The sequence below is a fragment of the Strongylocentrotus purpuratus genome, unplaced genomic scaffold (genome assembly GCF_000002235.5).
Source record: "Strongylocentrotus purpuratus isolate Spur 01 unplaced genomic scaffold, Spur_5.0 spur5_scaffold_9, whole genome shotgun sequence".
Taxonomy (NCBI): domain Eukaryota; kingdom Metazoa; phylum Echinodermata; class Echinoidea; order Camarodonta; family Strongylocentrotidae; genus Strongylocentrotus; species Strongylocentrotus purpuratus.
In genome coordinates, this window is record NW_022145615.1 from 33034064 (window position 1) to 33053659 (window position 19596).

The 19596-nt window shown below is 36.5% G+C and overlaps 1 protein-coding gene across 1 annotated transcript; it reads right to left on the reverse strand.

Moving 5' to 3' along the window:
• Nucleotides 1–363: 363 nt before the first annotated feature.
• On the reverse strand, nt 364–9483 carry LOC105441839 (tyrosine-protein kinase receptor Tie-2-like). Its single transcript, XM_030976430.1, has 5 exons — nt 9321–9483; nt 4208–4525; nt 1788–2024; nt 1031–1165; nt 364–392 (listed from the first exon to the last, which is right to left on the reverse strand). The coding sequence occupies exons 1-5, from the start codon at nt 9418–9420 to the stop codon at nt 364–366; spliced, it is 819 nt and encodes a 272-aa protein (XP_030832290.1). The 5' UTR covers nt 9421–9483.
• Nucleotides 9484–19596: the final 10113 nt, after the last annotated feature.

Genomic DNA, 19596 nt, shown 5'->3' on the forward strand with positions numbered 1-19596 from the left:
TCTCCTTCTCCTCCTCCTCCTTCTTCTTGTTCTTGTTCTTGTTCTTGTTCTTCTTCTCTTTTCAATTGAGTAGCGCCTGACCTCAATCATGATTCTAGCCATATCATCATGTGCTTTTGATATTCCGAGAATTTTTTTCGGAGAATTGTAGATGTTCATGTGTGATAACTTTTAGGCATTGACATGAGTTTTCACTATTATAATTTGAGCCCAATAATATATCGGAAGCCTTACGTGTGTTACATGTAAGACCATGTGCACCGACGTCACATGAACATCCATAAGGATCAGGAAGGCAAAAAAGAAGCCCATGACATTGTGTGGCAGGATCAGTGGGTCTAAATGAACATCGAAACTCGCAGTTTAATCCAAATCGATTTCCACCTCCATTTCTACAAGCTGAAACAAAATAGTTGCAATGTTGAATCAAAACCTTATAGACTGGCATATGAAATAAGATTTCATGAGATAAATTTCAAATATGTTTGGTTGCTTTCCTGTAATCTCCTTTGCAAATTACTGATTGTGTCTAATGCTCTTTAAATGGTATTAAGGAAAAAGAAACAAAAGCATATCTTTTCCCCTGCTGTATATTATTTTTCATTTATGTATTGATGTATTTGATGTACATGCAGTGTATATACATGTCATGTAGAATGACCCACAGCTCTGGTAGAGAGGGTCACTTTACAAAGTATTTACAAACTTAGTCATTTTACATTATTTAACAGACTGTTCATAATACATGAGAGATAATACGTTATAAACAGGTTCGACATTATTCTTGAAAACGATTCCCGGTCAAATGAAGATTTAGAAGTACATATATTAAATTGAAAAAGACATGATGTATAATACTTTTTTTTATTTCTCTATTTTCTCGGCAGGTATAAAAATATTTGAAATGAACATATATTTACATTGCTCTGTTCATTTACAATGGAATAAGTCAAGAAATATCTTCCTCAATTCATCTATTAAGAGAAAAAAATAAACATCATTCCACATGGAGTTCTACAGGCCTACTTACTTTCTAAACAATTCGTTCCATTGAAGTTGTTAGGACAGATACATAGACCAGACTTGTCGTCACAGACTCCACCATTGTAGCATTTATCACAGATACCATAACACTCAGATGGACCCCACTTACCAGCAGGGCATTCTAATATGAGATAGGGAGAGTAACAAATAATTATGTAAAGTACATGTCCCTATAAAGATATTGCATTAAAAAAAAGATAAGAATATATAGCAGATAAAAGCAGGGTTAAAAAGAATAGAAGTAGACAATTTAAAATTTGGTTAAACAATAAAGCTCTGTTACATTCTGAATATATTTACAGGTAATTTTGAAATACACCTCTGTACAAATTACATCAGAGATTATGACATGCTTAACACCTAGATTTTATATTTTGAAGTTTCATACATCTATTGAAATTAAATTTGCACAGGGGAACAAGCTGTCCATCTTACGATGATGTGCAAAGCACAAAGATCAGACTTGGAAATCATCTAGCAGAGTGCTCTAAACTAACATTTTACAGAAATGTTCACATTCATTTATTCATTAATATAAAAATATGAATGGGTATGTAAAGATCATCATCATGTAACTTGCATAATCCAACCAACCAAATCTAAAACAGATCACTATTTTGGGGACAAAATATGTAGCAAAACTTGTTTACATGCATCATAACAAACAATTTTTTTTTTATCTCGGACAACAAATGACCCCTTTCAAAAAGTCTGAATTTAGCACGAATACACTTAACATGTACCTCCGACGATGAGTCTGTATAATCCTCCTCTATTTTGATCCCTCTCGTTATTATAGTAGATCTCATAGATTCCTTGATCTGATGTCTGGATTGGGTTTGGGAAGCTGATTTGAGTCTGCCCACCAAATGATGTAAGAACCTCACTTCCATCTTTCATCCAAGTAATCACATTGGCACTCGCATCAGGATTACTACGACTAGTCATGCTGATCATCACCTCAGTGTCATTCACATTAACTGTCTTTGTAAAAAATTCATCACTTGATATGAATTTAGCTGTTTAAAGGGATAAGTTAAACAAATACAAACAAAGTTAAGGGGCTTTCACACCGGGCCTTGCGTAGAGTTGCGTAGAGTTGCGTACCGACTACGCCGATCGTACGCTACCCTACGCCGATCGTACGCAACCCTACGCTGGCCTATGCAACTGTACGTGGAGGAACGCAAATGGGTACGCGAGATGAACGTACCTTCGGCGTAGACACTTTACGCAGAAAGTACGCAATGTGTACGCAAGTATACGCAACACTACGCAACTGTACGCTAAGCCTACGCAACTGTACGCCAAGCCTACGCAACAATACGCTACCCTACGCCAGTCCGACGAAGCATTAAAATCGTATAAAGACGTCCTAGATCCAACCTGTGCGCAGCCTAGCCACAATGACTGCTTGATCCCTGCTGGACTTTTCATTACTATTCCTGCAGTGCTACATTTTATTCGTCCCGTCGGACTCTATTGTCGCTGCTGAACTATTATCTGCAGGATTTAATTATGTCTGCTTTAATTACTGCAAAAATGCCAGGAAAGAAGAGCAAGGGTTGTGGTCGAGGCCACTTGTTTCCATCCCTCTGGAGTATCTGGGCACATGAGAACTTCGTCAGATAGTTCATCGATTATTGCCTGGCACACTTGTGGGAAAAACACAGAAATAGTGTTATGGGCAACTCGGAATCCATATTGAAGTGTCTTGTCCAGAGACTTCCTGTAGTTAGTATCTCGTTTGGTAATCCTCGGTGCAATTTTTGTCAGAAGTTCATGGAATTCCTGTGGCTCCATCCGCATGAAATTGATAAATGCAGAAACATCCGCAGCATGCAGTTCTTTTATCAGCTGTTCATATTGCCCCTGTAGGGGGCCTGCGCTGGATCCAAGGTTTTACCTACACACTACTTCTTCTTCTTCTAGCTTCTTTCCTCCTCTGTTCTTGTTCTTCTCCCAAGCGTTCATGTTTTGCCACGTGACTAATAAGTCTTTCCATAACAGGGCATCCAGATGCTGGAGTATTGTAGCTTTTTTCTGAGGGCCCAACCAACTCATGATCTTTTTCTGCCTGTGTTATTACAACAGCCAACTGTAATTCCAACAGCAGTGATGTGTTCTGGACAGCAGGCAGCAGTGGATTAAGGGGCATAAAACTAGGTTTATAAAGCGCCAATGGCTACACTCGCGGCTCCTACGAACGTCTATTGCATTTTTACAAGGCACTTTCGCACACAGTAAGCAACCCTACGCCAGGCCTACGCAAGCGTACGTAACCCTACGCCAATTGCCTACGCCGTAGGTACGCGGTGCCTACACACAGGGTACGTAACTATACGCCATCGTACGCAAGCCTACGCATAACCTACGCAAGGACTACGCCGAAGCATCAATTTATTCATGAGTACGCAGCTTAATTTTGGCGTAGTCGGTACGCAACACTACGCAACTCTACGCAGATCCGGTGTGAAAGGGGCTTAACTGTAATGTATTATTATGGTGCGTTTACAGATTACGTGCAGTGACGCAGTGTAGCTATATTTATTAAACTGTATGCTTTTATAGGACTTTGCATTCATTTATTTCACCGTTGATATATTTCAATTACAAGTTTATATCATTTCCATAGCAAATAGTAATGTAAAAATCCATTTGGACTTTCCTTAAACATTTGAATGTACTGCATAAACAGCATCAACACAAGTGGGCTTGTTTCAGACTCAACTCCTTACCGCGCATGCTTTGCATATGATAAAAATTCTGTGCCATTTAAGTCTAAAACTTATTAACAGTGTCCTTCCCTAGAATCTTAAGATTCATTGTCATTATACGTGTGAAATAACAAGTCTTTGTAATATAGCCATTCTCAAGAATTAATCTTTAACAATCACTCTCGGTCCTGATCGTCAGTAAACCGTCTTGCGGTATAAGGCTCTCTCCTGTCCGCAAAATATTTCCACAGTAGCGCATAGTTTTTAATAAGGATTATGAATGAAGTATATCAGAGGATACCACACATAGAATTTCATCGCCAACTGAAAGATGCCCTATTTATGTTGTTACAGTGCATCATGTATAGTCTACAATTGAAGAAGAAATCTTTTTTTAAAAAAAGGGAATCCTATAATTGACATAATGAATGTAATAACTATTTTACCATCACTACGTTGGAAAAATGAAGAAACCCTTGTAACATCTCGATCAGATTTAGAAGCCTCACAGTAGAAAGGACCGAAACCATCTCTATCCCATCCATCTCCTGTGGGGAATATGACCCGTCTGATGAATGCATTGTCCGCTGATGGATGTGGCACATCGTCTGGTGGTGATCTGTCTGTTGTTATGGGTGCTGATCGACCAAATGATAGTGTAGCGTCTGCATCTGGTTCACTGCGGTAACATTGATACTGCAAATTGCTCGACGTATCTACATCGGTGTATCCCACGGTCAGCACTGTGATATGAACAACCTCACCTAGAACACCAAGAAAGAATTTTGTTTTTAATTATTCAAACCTATACCAAGTTTTGCCATATTTTTAAGGAAGGAAAATAATTGATTTGTCCGAACTATGTTTAATGTGACACATTCAATTCAATTCGTTTCATTCATTTACATTTTCAGTAAAAACAATACAAAGACATAAACAATGGTGAGCCTTTGCAATTTATTAGAAAATGAAAATAGGGAAATAAAAAATAAGGCCAAATGGCCTTGAGGAGGCACAGTTCCCCTAACAATAGTTAACAGATTTACATATACAAACAAAACTAAAAAAGAAACATACATGACAAAACATGATAGGGAAATCATTCATGGGAGGTAATACAAATGGAAATAATCATAACAAAATCATGAGTTTGAAAACAGTTATAGGTAATGTTGTATATTTTTAATATGAATATTGGTAAAAGAATCAATGATATTTAGATATAAGATGCGGCTTCGAGTTTCTTTTAAAATAATATTAAAGACTTGCATGAGGATATTTCTGGAGGAATAGAGTTCCAAATAAGAGGAAAATTGTTTCTTACAGATTTCAATTTTATATATGTCTATACTGGCCAAAGAAAAGAATCTCGCCCACGAGTATTATAATTAAAACTTACATCAAAAAGTATAAAAGACTTTTTGCACATGCTTTTTGTCATATTATGTCAACTCTCCTGCATAAATAGTTATCATAAGACTCTAATTCAACCAATCGACCTTTCATTTTTGAGTTATGAAGAAGAAAAAAATTACACGGGGTATGAATAATGCAGTTGTTAACTGTAAGTCTATACTCATTTTCATTTTCCACATGCATTTTGGATTTCAAACCATCAAGTAAGTTATTTGTACTATAGGCAATCACTTTAACAATAAAATAACTGTAGAAAACTGAAAATCTAAATCAATTGATGTCCTATTGAGAAGCAAGGCATATGAGGGAATGCCCCTTCGGGAAAACTACATGTCAAATACGAACGATAAATATTATATGATTTTGGTAATATTGCGTATTTCAATATAGCGCGTGCAAAGATCCACCAAGCCAACCAAGGCTATATGTGCGCTCCTGCAGTACAATGACTAATTTCGGTGCTCACAGCATTCCAGGAATTCCTTTCTACCAGCACCCATAGAACAATGGGGAGGAGAGTGCCAATTGCAGATTAATGTCTTTCCAAAACAGTCATGCTTTTAAGCCACTCGACTACGACTATATTATGCTTAATAAAATATTATTGTCTGATCAGGGTTCTTTACTAGAAAAGAAGTACAAATAATTGTAACCGTGATAAATAAATTCTTTAAAACAAAATATTGTTAAAAAATTTGTTGCAATTCTCCGAACTAACAATTAATTAAATGCCGAACGCGTTTTACTTCTTCCTGCTTTCAAAAACCACATTACGTACACAGTGTTTTTAAGTATGACATTCAGGGTGGAACAATTTGCATTTCGTTTCATGTTTTTACCTGAGAAGACACAGGCTTTGCATTCACTAGAATCAGCGAAATTGACTCAAGATAGGAACATTCCTTTAATATCACAAATAGGATATTTATTACCAATAACATTCAAAATGCACAATTTCTTGATAATTTGAAAATCATAGTATACAATCGTGGGACACCTTTAGAAGAAAATATAAGCAAATAAAAAAAAATGAAAATATAGGATATGAGAAACAAAACTTACAAACAGACCACCTCGCTGCTCAAATATGAGGTGATCGTTACCCAAACATTGCCGCAGATCCCAACCCCCCTAATCGCACAACGTTTTTTGCTATGCCCCCTAACAAAATAACGGAAAGAAGAAGAAAAAAAGATTTGCAGTCTGTAATTTTTCTTCATAATATTACATGTATTTTGCATTTTTTAATACTACAGAGCTATTTAAAGTGATAACAACACACGTTAAACTGATATTCTTGTAGGGGCTACTGGTTTACCAATAATAATTTTAAGTGGTGCGTCCCCTACTCTTTTTGATCGCATAACCTACATCAGTAGTAAGTCCTACGGGATATTTAAACAAATCTCTACCGATTGTAATACACTAGTCAATACCCGGTCTGTGATGATCGCGGACATTATGATTTGCAATGTTTTATCATGCGTCTGGTTATACGATGTTTATATTTAATGCGAGGGAGTATAGCAACTGAGCAAGAAGTCTAATCATTCCCATGAATACCATGAATTAATAAAATCAAAAAATACAAATGGAGACACCCAGAATCACCGACACTGCATGGGAGCAAGCAAATAGACACCGAACATTTAACAAACATTTCTCTCGCCATCACGATACTTCTGAATAGGAAATTAGCTGTGTATAAATTGAAAAGGACCGAGACTTTGTCCCTTTAAGCATTACACATTTCTTCTTTCAAGGCTAATAGTAAACATACTGTAACTGACCCCCCCCCCCCCCCAACACATGATCGACGTCCATCACAACATTGTAGCACGGTCACTGAGGGAGGGTAAAGTGTTTGCTTTTAAAAACGAAAGTATTTGGATTTAATTTATATTTCAAATTTTACTCAAATATGGCCAGAGTCAATTTGTATGAACAATATGCAATATGATGTGTACTGTACATCTTTTTTGAACGGCTCTATATTTGCACATATCGGCCGACGTTATCAAACATTTTCCCCAGATGGTATATATGGTATAGTAAGTTTCGATTTCTGAACAGAAGGATTTCTCAGCTCATATGTATCCCGAGTAGTCTGAGAATATGAACGGTGGATAACAGTCTCGAGCAAATTTATATGCGATAATACGGAACTAAGTTTTAGCGACCCTACATATATCTTTTCTCAACGGTAGCAATATACTTTTTTAAAGGGAGGGATTACTACTTCAGCCAGAAGAATTAGACCACCCAGTGAGCCAGCGAGGTCACTGTGACAGGTGGCTATCTCATTAACTCAGCTCTCATTGATCATAAGAAAAAGAGGATCATGGGGGACCAACAGGCACCGATTTGGGAAGTTTTCTATATAGAGGGAGCAAGTAGCTACAAGTAGGACAGTGTACCTTTAAATTTCGATTTAGAGCAACGAGAAGAAATTTTTCCAAAATCATGAATTCGGGGAGCGGTACATGAGATTCTTTATCTTCACTATAACAATTGTTGACAAAATATTCTGCTTTCAAAATAAAAACTGTGTACGGTAATACTTATAAATAAGGCGTTCTTAATACCCCTTACATTTCAAGGCCAAATTTCAGAGTTTTAGCCAAATTAACAGAGCCAGTTTTTAAAGGTAAAATTCAAAGAAGATCACAAATATGTCAAGTAATGTATTACTAGAAACTGGTAAGCTAACAGATGGCCATCGGACAAGTTTTAGGTCAACTACATATCGAAAGAAGAGAAAGAACTCAAGAGAAGATGAAAACACAGGCACTGAAAATGTGTGAGATGTCATGGGACATCGTCTGCTTGTGGAAGTCATGTTCATACTGTGATCTCACACATCTCAGCAGCGTTCGGAGAGCTCTTCAGGCGCTATGCCGGGGCTGTATTTAAGCGTTTTGTAATTTTTAATGATCATTACTTCGAATGTTTCCAAGCATTGAATTTCGTTAACCTTGTCGAATCAAAGTTTCAACTTTGCAATAATGAAAATAAAGTTAGTTTTTAAAATCAATGAATATCTACTTTAAAGCATCAACATCTGTAACCTTATGCATTATGGCATTTTCCTCTGATTAATTTTTAAAATGTGCACATATCATAGGTTGGTGGTAATTTTTAATCTTATGATAACTATTTATGCAGGAGAGTTGACATAATATGACAAAAAGCATGTGCAAAAAGTTTCTCCGGAATTTATACGAAGTCAAGATTTAGGAGACATTTTGCTTATAAAATGCATTAAAAAAAAATAATGAATCAAACAAACAAAAAACACACACACAATAAAAATGCATAAGGTTTAAAATGTCATTTTTTGTTTGTTCTTTAGACACCTGTACAATTCGCAAAAGGTTGGGCTTAAAAAACGGAAATTTTTTACTTTGTCGAAAATGTTCAGGTATACCGCCCCTTAAACAATAATATACAAATAATACACAGCAGTGAGGACATTAGTAAGAATTACTCACACAAGGTACCTTTGGAACAATCTAAGGGTGTTTGGACTGTTTTGAAGGTACCGAGCAGGGGCGGATCCAGTCGGCGGCAGGGGAGAGGGCCAAAGAGGGGGCTCAATTCGTGAGAAAATATTTAGCGGCGAAACAGCCAGCCTGTGAATAAGGGGGGGGGGAGTGAGCACTAATTTTTTTTGCTCTCGATAATTCGCCCTTAAGCACCAGGGGAGGGATCCCTCGCCAAATAAAGGTAAAGTTAACGTGTTTGTAGGTGTTTTTTTTTCAAGGGGAGGGGGCCCGTGCCCGCGCCCCCTACCCCTGGATCCGCCTCTGGTACCGAGTGTGGGTAATTTTTACTAATGCCCGAACAAAATAATGGGTATTATTTGTTTTATAAGATGATGTTTTATTTGTTTTATAAAATGATGTTTCATAACATGATTTTACTAATGAATGGTCATAAGTATTTAATAATGACCGGTCATTAGTACAATTACGTGTTAGGCAAAATAATTACCAGGTCACATGTACGCTCTCAACCAATCATTTGATCAGGTTCATGCATGATGACATTTTCATAAAATCATCGACTCGCTCATGATCACCTCTGTACGCAAACAATCACACACCAAGATGGATTTGATTTGAATAGATGATGGCAACCTACCTTGTATCAATATCGGAAAGCAGACGAAAGGAGACAGACTTAATAAAAACAGTTTCAGCACTTTTAATGTTGCCATTTTTGCCAGTATCCTCCGCAACATCCACGTCCCACACTCCAATTTCCAACACGTATTCTCAATCAACTGTCATCCGTATACCATGGACTCTCACCCGATATTCAGTGTGAATATCGGTCAAATGGCGTCTTTAATATATACCTCTTGTACCCGGAACTGAATCCATCATGTTAGTCTGTCATCGAGTCTCTCGCGATAAAGCTGAAGGCAGGGCAATCAAACCGAAATACATTTCAAAGAAATTACTCTCATTCAAGTTTGAAGTCTTAACCGTTCAGCTGCCAAAATCTAGCCCATGCATTCACATAGAAATGCCAATTACGTTTAAACTTGTCCATTGAAGGTAAAGCTGTGGATTTACTAATTGGCTTAATTTACTAAAGCCCTTCTAAAGTGTTAGGAGCCCCACAAATTTGATGGCAACATTTTACTTAAAATTGTATCATTAAATGTGAAAGAGGATGTCATTTAAGACACATTTCTGTAAGGACTTTCAAAACTAATGTGTTTGAATTCGAATATTGATGAAAGAATACAGAACTTAGGTTTTTTTCTGCGTAGGCCAACAAAAGAAAACCCAAATTATGGATCCTTTTATCAATATTTGTTTTCAAACACATTTTCGGGGGCGGAACATCTTTGCGGAAGTGTGTCTTAAATGACATCCTCTTTCACATTTTGATACGATTTAAGTTAAATTTTGCCATCAAGTTTTTGGCGAATTTGGGGCTCTCAACACTTTAGAGGGGCTCTAAGAAGAGTGTGTTGTCTGTCTTTCGTTTTGACGCTTCACTGCTTGAGTACCAGTCGCAGTTTGGGAGGGATTTGGCATTATAGTTTTGCTTCTCTAGTTTGGTACACAAAAATGAGCAAAATAGGGTTCAATTTCTGGCACCGGGCTCTGTACTCCACTGGCATGTTATGGATTTACTGAACATGCTCAATGAGCTACAAGAAAAGATTAGACAGAGTGACATTATGCCGAAATCCCTACTGCGTCTGAATGCGCTGCTACTGTACATAATGATGTGTCATTTAATAGCAAACTTCTTATATTTCCTACTCATAATATTCAACGTCAGATGGAAGATGTTTCTTGAAACTGGCTACGAAATGATTTCATCCTTGACTTTTGACACTTGAAATATTGAACAGTTGCTACTTTTTTAATTTTTGTTAAAGGTTTGCGGATATGTGTTCCTCAACAAGTTTAGAAAGTCACAATATGATTTCCACATTCACAATTTGTTTTGTTTGGTCAACACTGTTAATATTTGAACTATAACTTAAATACGTATACAGACTGTATATCACGCAAAACTTCAACCCTGGACCAAACTGTCTGGAAAGTTTCGTCACAAAACTCAATGTCTCCCTATCAGGCATTCCAAGAACATGATTTGCCATGAGTATATGCAAGAAAATGAAAACATGAATAAATAATTTTTTCTTGAAAACCCATAATTTTCAATTGTTTTTTGCAAAACTCAATAAATCCATGATAGAGTATTTAGTATTCATTATAATTCAAGTTAATGTTTATTTCAACATTATCAAATACTTAGGAATCAATATGGACAGCACCCACATACTACATACATGATTTGAGGGTTAGTGGAGAGAAGTTTTATAATTTGTTTGACTTTCAAAATTCTACTTTTGGAGTTGGAGGATGCCATAGCACGTGTAAATGTACAAAAGGCCTCTTCCTTGCATTATACATTCCTGCATACCCATTGCTTTTAATACACTGGTTTACGGTTATGGGCGCCATTTTAATTTACGGCCTAACAAACCATTGACCTCTAGAGTTCAGTGGTTTACGCGTAGATTAAGATAGCGCCCATGCAAATATGATGTGAGCGCACAGCGCAGGCAATGTCATCAATGTTTTCAGATGCGCATAAATTGTTGCGTCACTGGTTGCGCTGTGCGCTCACATCAGATTTACATGGGCGCCGTCTTAATTTACGCGTAAACTGACGGTCAGCGGTTTGTTTACTCGCAAGTTACCCGTCTAATAAAATGGCGCACTGTTGTAACCGTAAACTGGTGTATTGCGAGCATCAATACACCAGTTTACGGTTGTGAGCGCCATCTTAATTTAAGAGTAAACAAACCAAATTACCTCTAGACGTCAGTGGTTTATGCGTAAATTAAGATTGCGCCCATGCAAATCATGATGACATCACTGCCTGCGCGTTGCGTTGTGCGCTCACATCATAATTTGCATCGGCTCGGCGCAATCTTAATTTACGCATAAGCCATGGACCTCGAGAGGTCATTGGATTTGTTTACTTGTCAATTAAAATGGCGCCCTTGTCTGCGCATGCGCACTGATGTAACCGTAAACTTGTGTATTGCGCATCGGGACTGCTCACTGAATATAATGTCTTGCTCTAAATTTGGAAGGTTTATGCGTTTTGCAACATAAAAAAAAACTTTTTTAAAACCTAAAATTAATGAAGATAAACTGATTACAGACTTATAGACAGTGTTACATTTTTCTTTGATCTTTCAATGCATTTAGTTTCCAAAATTTTTATTTGACGCTGATTGCATTTTGCATACACTGGTTTACATAACTATACACTGTAAATATACATGAACAAGGAAGTGTAAAATATAATCTACTAAATGTTGCATAGCAATTAAGATTTCGTTGTAAATGTGCAGTCATCTGTTTACAAAACCGGATTTCATGTCTGAGATCTGGCTTCTCCATTTTTACTTCCTTCCGTATCTGTGAAAGTGAAAGTAGTCGACATGAACTTGTAACAGGGTTATCATGGTTCAGTTATAGCCAGGAAATCATAGCACCGGAAAGAATTATTACAAAAACAAGTACAATCCATTTACGATAAATACACAATTTTTAAAGGGAATTTCAACTTTGATATTTCAACCTTAATATTTCAACTTTAATACAGAAAGCAGAAAATATCTGAAAAGTACATTGGACATAAAAAAAGAAAGTAATGAATGTTTGAAAACTGTAATCGCTATAGAATAGGGGATTTAAAGTTCCTTGTTTGTTTGATCTCATTTTCAGGTGGGCTGTATATAGTACAGACCACCTCATAATTTCGTTAGAATTGCCTTTATTTATTATCAGGTGGGCTGTATAACGTACAGACCACCTTATAATTTCGTTAGAATTGCCTTTATTTATATATTTTTCTTATTTCTAACCACTTTTTTGTGAACAAGATAACTTGGAAATGGCTCAATCAAATGCCTAGAAATTTGGCACACATATGTATAGACATATGTACAAAGCACAATAACGTTTTCAACATTGACCTTTACTGATGACGTCATCTAGGCGCCATTTTGTAAAATTTTACGAAAATCAACTCATGATCATATCTTCATAACCAAAAGGTATTTCTCGTTCATATTTATCATGATCAAGGTCAATATCCGTCCGGTCAATAAAAGGTCAAATAACGCGCGCCTGCGCGTACGTCCGCGCGTCAATGCGCGCGCAAAATTTTGAAATGCTCAAAATCGTCTGAAAATCATTTTGCATACGTTTTAGGCCATTCTAAGCATTTTATAAAAAATCGCGCGTACGAGCATGCGCGCGCGTTTTCGCGCGTAAAACTTTTGCACAACATTGAATTGCTTTTATTTTTCTTTCATAATATACCACATATATTTACAAACAAATTGATACCACGTTTGTCTCTTTATGACTATTAATAACGGATTGATCGACCGTTTAACAAAAATTTCCGTGCGCGCGAGCTCTTGTAATACATAGCAAATATGGGCAAAAACATGCCTATACAAAATCCATTGTAGCTCTTTAGGATGCAAGGTGACCCCAATTTGTTTTCATATTTTAATAGAGTATGATTCGGAGATATTGTTTCATGTCTCATTCGACCCTCAATTAACTCATGACGTCATCACAATGGCCTCCGAACTCAAAATTCCAATTTGCATATTATGACGTCAGCATATTTATGGAAAATTGATTGTATCTCTGTAAATATTGATTGATTTTCTTCCAAATTTTGATATGTTCTAGCTGAGACAATTCTCTACAAAGGCAATTGCTATTATTTTTCATTTTGACAAAGGCATGGCGTATTTTTGCGATTAAAGGAGGCATGTAAATTTTTTACATTTTGCGTGTATTCTCTATGGGATATGACTTTTTCTCAAAACTCTATTCTACATTCCCGTCTTTCGCGAGCAATATCTACGTCGTTTTAGCTTCGTTTACGCTGAACTTCGAGTATGTTGTAGATGAGACAAAAAGCTATCTCAAATGTACCCTTTATTTTGTCTCAATTTTTTGTTGGATCAGCCCACCTATACTTGTTCCAAACAAGTATTACAAATCTAGTTAAATATTTTTCTTATTTCTAACCACTTTTTTGTGAACAAAATAACACGAAAATGGCTCAATCAAATGCCTTGAAATTTGGCACACATATGTATAGGCATATGTACGAAACACAATAACGTTTTCAACATTGACCTTCACTGATGACGTCATCTAGGCGCCATTTTGTAAAATTTTACGAAAATCAACTCATGATCATATCTTCATAACCAAAAAGTAATTCTCATTCATATTTATCATGATTAAGGTCAATATCCGTCCGGTTAATTTCAGCTCAAATAATGCGCGCGTGCCCGTACGTCCGCGCGTCAATGCGCGCGCAAAATTTTAAAATGCTCAAAATCGTCTCAAAATCATTTTGCATACGTTTTAGGCCATTCTAAGCATTTTATAAAAAATCGCGCACACGCCCATGCGCGCGCGTTTTCGCGCGTAAAACTATTACATAACATAGAATCACCATTTTTTTTCTTTTATAATATTCCACATATATTTAAAAACAAATTGATACCATGTTTGTCTCTTTATGACTATTAATAACGGAATGATCGACCGTTTAACATAAATCTCGGTGCGCGCGAGCTCTTGTAATACATAGCATATATGGGCAAAAACATGCCTATACAAAATCCATTGTAGCTCTTTAGGATGCAAGGTGACCCCAATTTGTTTTCATATTTTGATAGAGTATGATTCGGAGATATTGTTTCATGTCACATTTGACCTTCAATTAACTCATGACGTCATTATAATGGCCTCCGAACTCAAAATTTCAATTTGCATATTATGACGTCAGCATATTTATGGAAAATTGATTGTATCTCTGTAAATAGTGATTGATTTTCTTCTAAATTTTGAAATGTTCTAGCTGAGACAATTTTCTACAAATGAAGTCATAACAATTGTTAATTTTGACAAAAGCATCATGGCGTATTTTTGTGATTAAAGGAGGCATGTCAATTTTCACATTTTGCGTGTATTCTCTATGGGACATGATTTTTTCTCAAAACTCGATTCTACATTCCCGTCTTTCGCGAGCAATATCTACGTCGTTTTAGCTTCATTTACGCTGAACTTCGAGTATGTTGTAGCTGAGACAAAAGCTATCTTAAATGTACCCTTTATTTTGTCTCAATTTTTTGTTGGATCAGCCCACCTATACTTGTTCCAAACAAGTATTACAAATCTAGTATATTTTTCTTATTTCTAACCACTTTTTTGTGAACAAGATAACTTGAAAATGGCTCGATGAAATGCCTTGAAATTTGGCACACATAAGTATAGGCATATGTACAAAGCACAGAATTTTTTTCAATATTGACCTTGACTGATGACGTCATCTAGGCGCCATTTTGTAAAATGTTACGAAAATCAACTCATGATCATATCTTCATAACCAAAAGGTATTTCTCATTCATATTTATCATGATCAAGGTCAATATCCGTCCGGTCAATTGCAGGTCAAATAACGCGCGCGTGCGCGTACGTCCGCGCGTCAATGCGCGCGTAAAATTTTGAAATGCTCAAAATCGTCTCAAAATCATTTTGCAAACGTTTTAGGCCATTTTAAGCATTTTATAAAAAATCGCGCACACGCGCATACGTGCGCGTTTTCGCGCGTAAAACTATTGCACAACAAAGAATCGCCATTTCTTTTCTTTCATAATATTCCACATATTTTTACAAACAAATTGATAGCATGTTTATCTCTTTATAACTATTAATGACGGAATGATCGACCGTTAAACATAAATTTCCGTGCGCGCGAGCTCTTGTATTACATAGCATATATGGGCAAAAACATGCCTATGCAAAATCCATTGTAGCTCTTTAGGATGCAAGGTGACCCCAATTTTTTTTCATATTTTGATTGAGTATGAATCGGAGATATGATTTCATGTCTCATTTGACCCTCAATTAACTCATGACGTCATCATAATGGCCCCCGAACTCAAAATTTCAATTTGCATATTTTGACGTCAGCATATTTTTGGAAAATTGATTGTATCTTTGTAAAAATTGATTGATTTTCTTCAAAATTTTGATATGTTCTAGCTGAGACAATTCTCTACAAATCTAGTTGGCACGATTTTTCATTTTGACAAAAGCATCATGGCGTATTTTTGCGATTAAAGGAGGCATGTCAATTTTTCACATTTTGCGTGTATTCTCTATGGGACATGACTTTTTCTCAAAACTGGATTCTACATTCCCGTCTTTCGCAAGCAATATCTACGTCGTTTTAGCTTTATTTACGCTGAACTTCGAGTATGTTGTAGCTGAGACAAAAAACTATCTCAAATGTACCCGTCATATGTCTCAATTTTTTGTTGGATCAGCCCACCTATACTTGTTCCAAACAAGTATTACAAATCTAGTTATTTTTATTATTATATATGCATGATTTATTGAATAATGAACAGATTTATGTTGTGTGTTTATTATAGGTATTGGTAGGTAATTTTTGGTCAGACAATGGTGCGCTTAGAAACACCTGTCTTAAGCACCTAATAAATGAAGTGTATTATTATTATTATGCTGCTTGTAAGTGTCGGCTTGCATGGTGATGTAGATATACAGTAGGTTTGCGGTTGCACCATTTGTGTGTGAGAGAGAGAGAGAGGTTTGAGGAGTCCTGAAAAGGACTCTGACTCGGTAATCTTTCTTGGAGGAGTGTGGTCCTGAAAAGGACCGTTTGTTATCTTTCTTAGCATATAGTTCTCAGGAGAACTATAGCGCTTGGAGAGGATGAGTGGCTCGACGTTTCGAACAGGTTGACTATCCGTCGTCAGGAGTGGAGAATAGCTGGCGTGCGTGAGCTTAAGTCACCGGTGATCTTCTATGTGGGCATGCCTTGAACCATAATGCATGGCCCTACAGAGGAATTTTCCTGTTGGGGACTGGGGGGAAATGTAATGAATTAATTTAAATTTTGTGCATTTTCTTTGTTTTTTGTTTTTGTGGGGGCGTCGACGTACCCTAGCGCCCGCTGCGTACAGTCATGATTCATGGCTAAGCAATGACCTCGTTACTGTGAGCCCCCAGGATCAAAACCGTGTTGATGTGCTATATTAGTGCCCTTTTATGAGGCATTAATCCCCATTACTGTCAGTTATGACTTAATGACGTAGGTCCCCTAGCTGATTAGCATAGTAGCACACACATGCTTTAGCAGTCACGCAAAAACGAACACTACCCAATTGTCATTCAATAAAATCTGAGAATGTATACTACTATCTAGATCTATTATTTTTAAATTATTTTTAAAATCATTCCATAAATTGGGGTAAAACTAAAATATTCCACCTTTATGAGCGACAGTGTATATCATGATGCCGGAATAATAGTTCTGATTTTATTAAAAAGCGCCATCTTGTGCTTGTATAAAGCCATTGAGGCAGAATACCTATGTGCAACAAAAAGTTCTTAAAGCGACAAGACCTGGTAAAGACTTATAGTTTTCAACATTCTCGTTTTTGTTCGACACTTTAGCTTGATTCACACTTTTGTAATCTTTGAAGATGGAATGATTCTTAAATCAAACTTTGTTGGTCAATTCGTCGCTGTGAATCCACTAATAAAGGCCCGTCATGCTCCACATTGCTTTGATAGATTGCCCCATTTTTATAGTGCTCATTGTCAATGCTATCAAATTACCTAATGTTATTAAAGGTAATACAAAGTGTTGGAAAATTTTGAAAATTGGGTGGATAGTGATTCTTTACATTTTTTTTTTATATATGTGGATGCAGTGGCGTACGCACGATTTTTTCAAGGGGGGGGGGGGTTACAATTTCGAAATCGGGCCGCAACAACTCAGCCAGCCCCTGAATAAGCGGGGGGGGGGTAAGAGGACATTTTTTTTAGTTTTTGGTCTCAAAAAAAAAATCGCAACGACTCAGCCAGCCGCTGAATAAGCGGGGGGGGGGGGGGGTCTCGAAATTTGAAAAATTTGACATTTTCCTTCGTTGGGGGGGGGGGGTAAGGTTTAGGGGGGTTACACACATAAAAATACCAAAGGGGGGGGGTTCAACCCCCCACCCCCCCCCCCTGTGTACGCGCCTGTTTGGATGCCCCTGTTCGAGGAAAATTGAATATAAAAATGTACCCGTGCTCCCGGTAAATTTTGATGAATTTCAAATAGCGCCTACGGCCGTACAATGGGTAGCTGCGACCATGAAAATCTCAGAATATGTAGTTGTGATATATAATTTCCAAACCGGATAGCTAATCGGTTGATTATAGTCAAGAAACATTGTTTCATAGCTTAAATAATATCTTGACCTTGAGAGGGGGCTATACAACATAAAGAGTATATTATTTACAATTTCATAACTTTAGACTCGATTTCAACCGCGAAAATGATCACTGGATATTGTAGGATCGCATATGCTTCCAATATGATCATTTCAACCAAATTCATGACCCAATACCAAAACTTTGTATTACCTTTAGCCTGCAACCTGCATCTCTAAAACGGGAGGGGCACATGAACATATGGTGAATACTTCAGTCATGTGCTAAGGCTAGAATCACAGTCACAATCTTTGGTTCAATAGGCATATGCTTTACATTATCCAAAAAAGCTGCCATGGTTTACCTTTTCATATCTAAACAAGGCTTAAGAGTGCTGTAAAGATTCTTTGATTTACACTGAACATGTTTTTTCTGTATCAAAAAGTCTAAAAGCAGAAGATGTTGCTAATCAATTCATTCACATTCTACAGTAGTCTGCCGATGTTCAGGTATAGTTTATAAATGTCAGTAATTTATAGGTATAATCATAAGTGTACCAGAGTAACTTGTAAATAGTTTCATTTTCAAAGATAGGGCACAAAGAGCATCAGACACACATAAATCGTTGCTAAGGATTAAATGAAATTAACGAACTATATGAGAACGATTTTATATAGAAATCTTAAATTCACAAAATCAATGATCATGGATACTATAAAGATTGATTTAAACATATCTCAGCAGCCAGATGACTGTATTGTGATAGTTTAAAAGTTACAATACACAGATGTACACTTACAATAAATAAAGGTAAAATAAAGAAATTGAAATACAGCTTAAAGTAAAATTTTAACCTCCAATTGTGAATATGCTTCTATAATTTAATTTACTATATTAGTTGTAACTTAATATAATCCTGCTGAAATATGAATTGTGCAGGGTACAGACAATAGGAAAAACTGATTGATATAGGTTCTAAGAAAAACAATGGGAAGTATCGGTCGGTTAGAACAGTATGTATTCGTTTAACGTTTGATAAATATTATGACAGTGTTGTTATCGTTGAGTGTGAATACTCTTCTATCTTCTTGAAGTGAATGAAACTTGGCGCTTCTTTACCACAGAAAATGTAGACTTACCTTTACCCGTGTAAGACTTTTTTGTGTGCATTAGATTTTTATACAGAAATGAAAAGTTGTGACAATAAGGTATTAGGCCTATTCTTTCCAGCAGACGAAAGATCAGGTCTAGGTCTACTTAGTCGGGATGTCGGGAATTATACATGTATCTCATATTATTGTTAATAGGAAGATTGTGTATCTTTTACTGGGTAGTGTTATCAACTTATAATGCCTGATAACCTTTTGTATGTGCCTAATAGGCCTTTAAAGATACTATGTCCCTTTTGAAGCCAACATCAAATTCTGTAGAACTTTGCAGGAATTATGAATATGTCATGTATGTCCTACCTGTGAAATTTAAACTTTATCAGTATCCTAATATTCAAATTATGTAAAGAAACATGTGTTAAACTTCTAGACTTCACTGTCAGACACTATTGGGTGACTGACTGACATCTTCTTTTCTTTGGTAATGACATACATGAA

Coding starts and splice junctions, on each gene's coding strand:
- LOC105441839 (XM_030976430.1), bottom strand. CDS start 9,420: ATGTTGCGGAGGATACTGGCAAAAATGGCAACATTAAAAGTGCTGAAA. Junction 2,025..4,207: donor ATTTTTCCAACGTAGTGATG/GTAAAATAGTTA, acceptor TTACAAAGACAG/TTAATGTGAATGACACTGAG. Junction 1,166..1,787: donor ATACAGACTCATCGTCGGAG/GTACATGTTAAG, acceptor ATCTCATATTAG/AATGCCCTGCTGGTAAGTGG.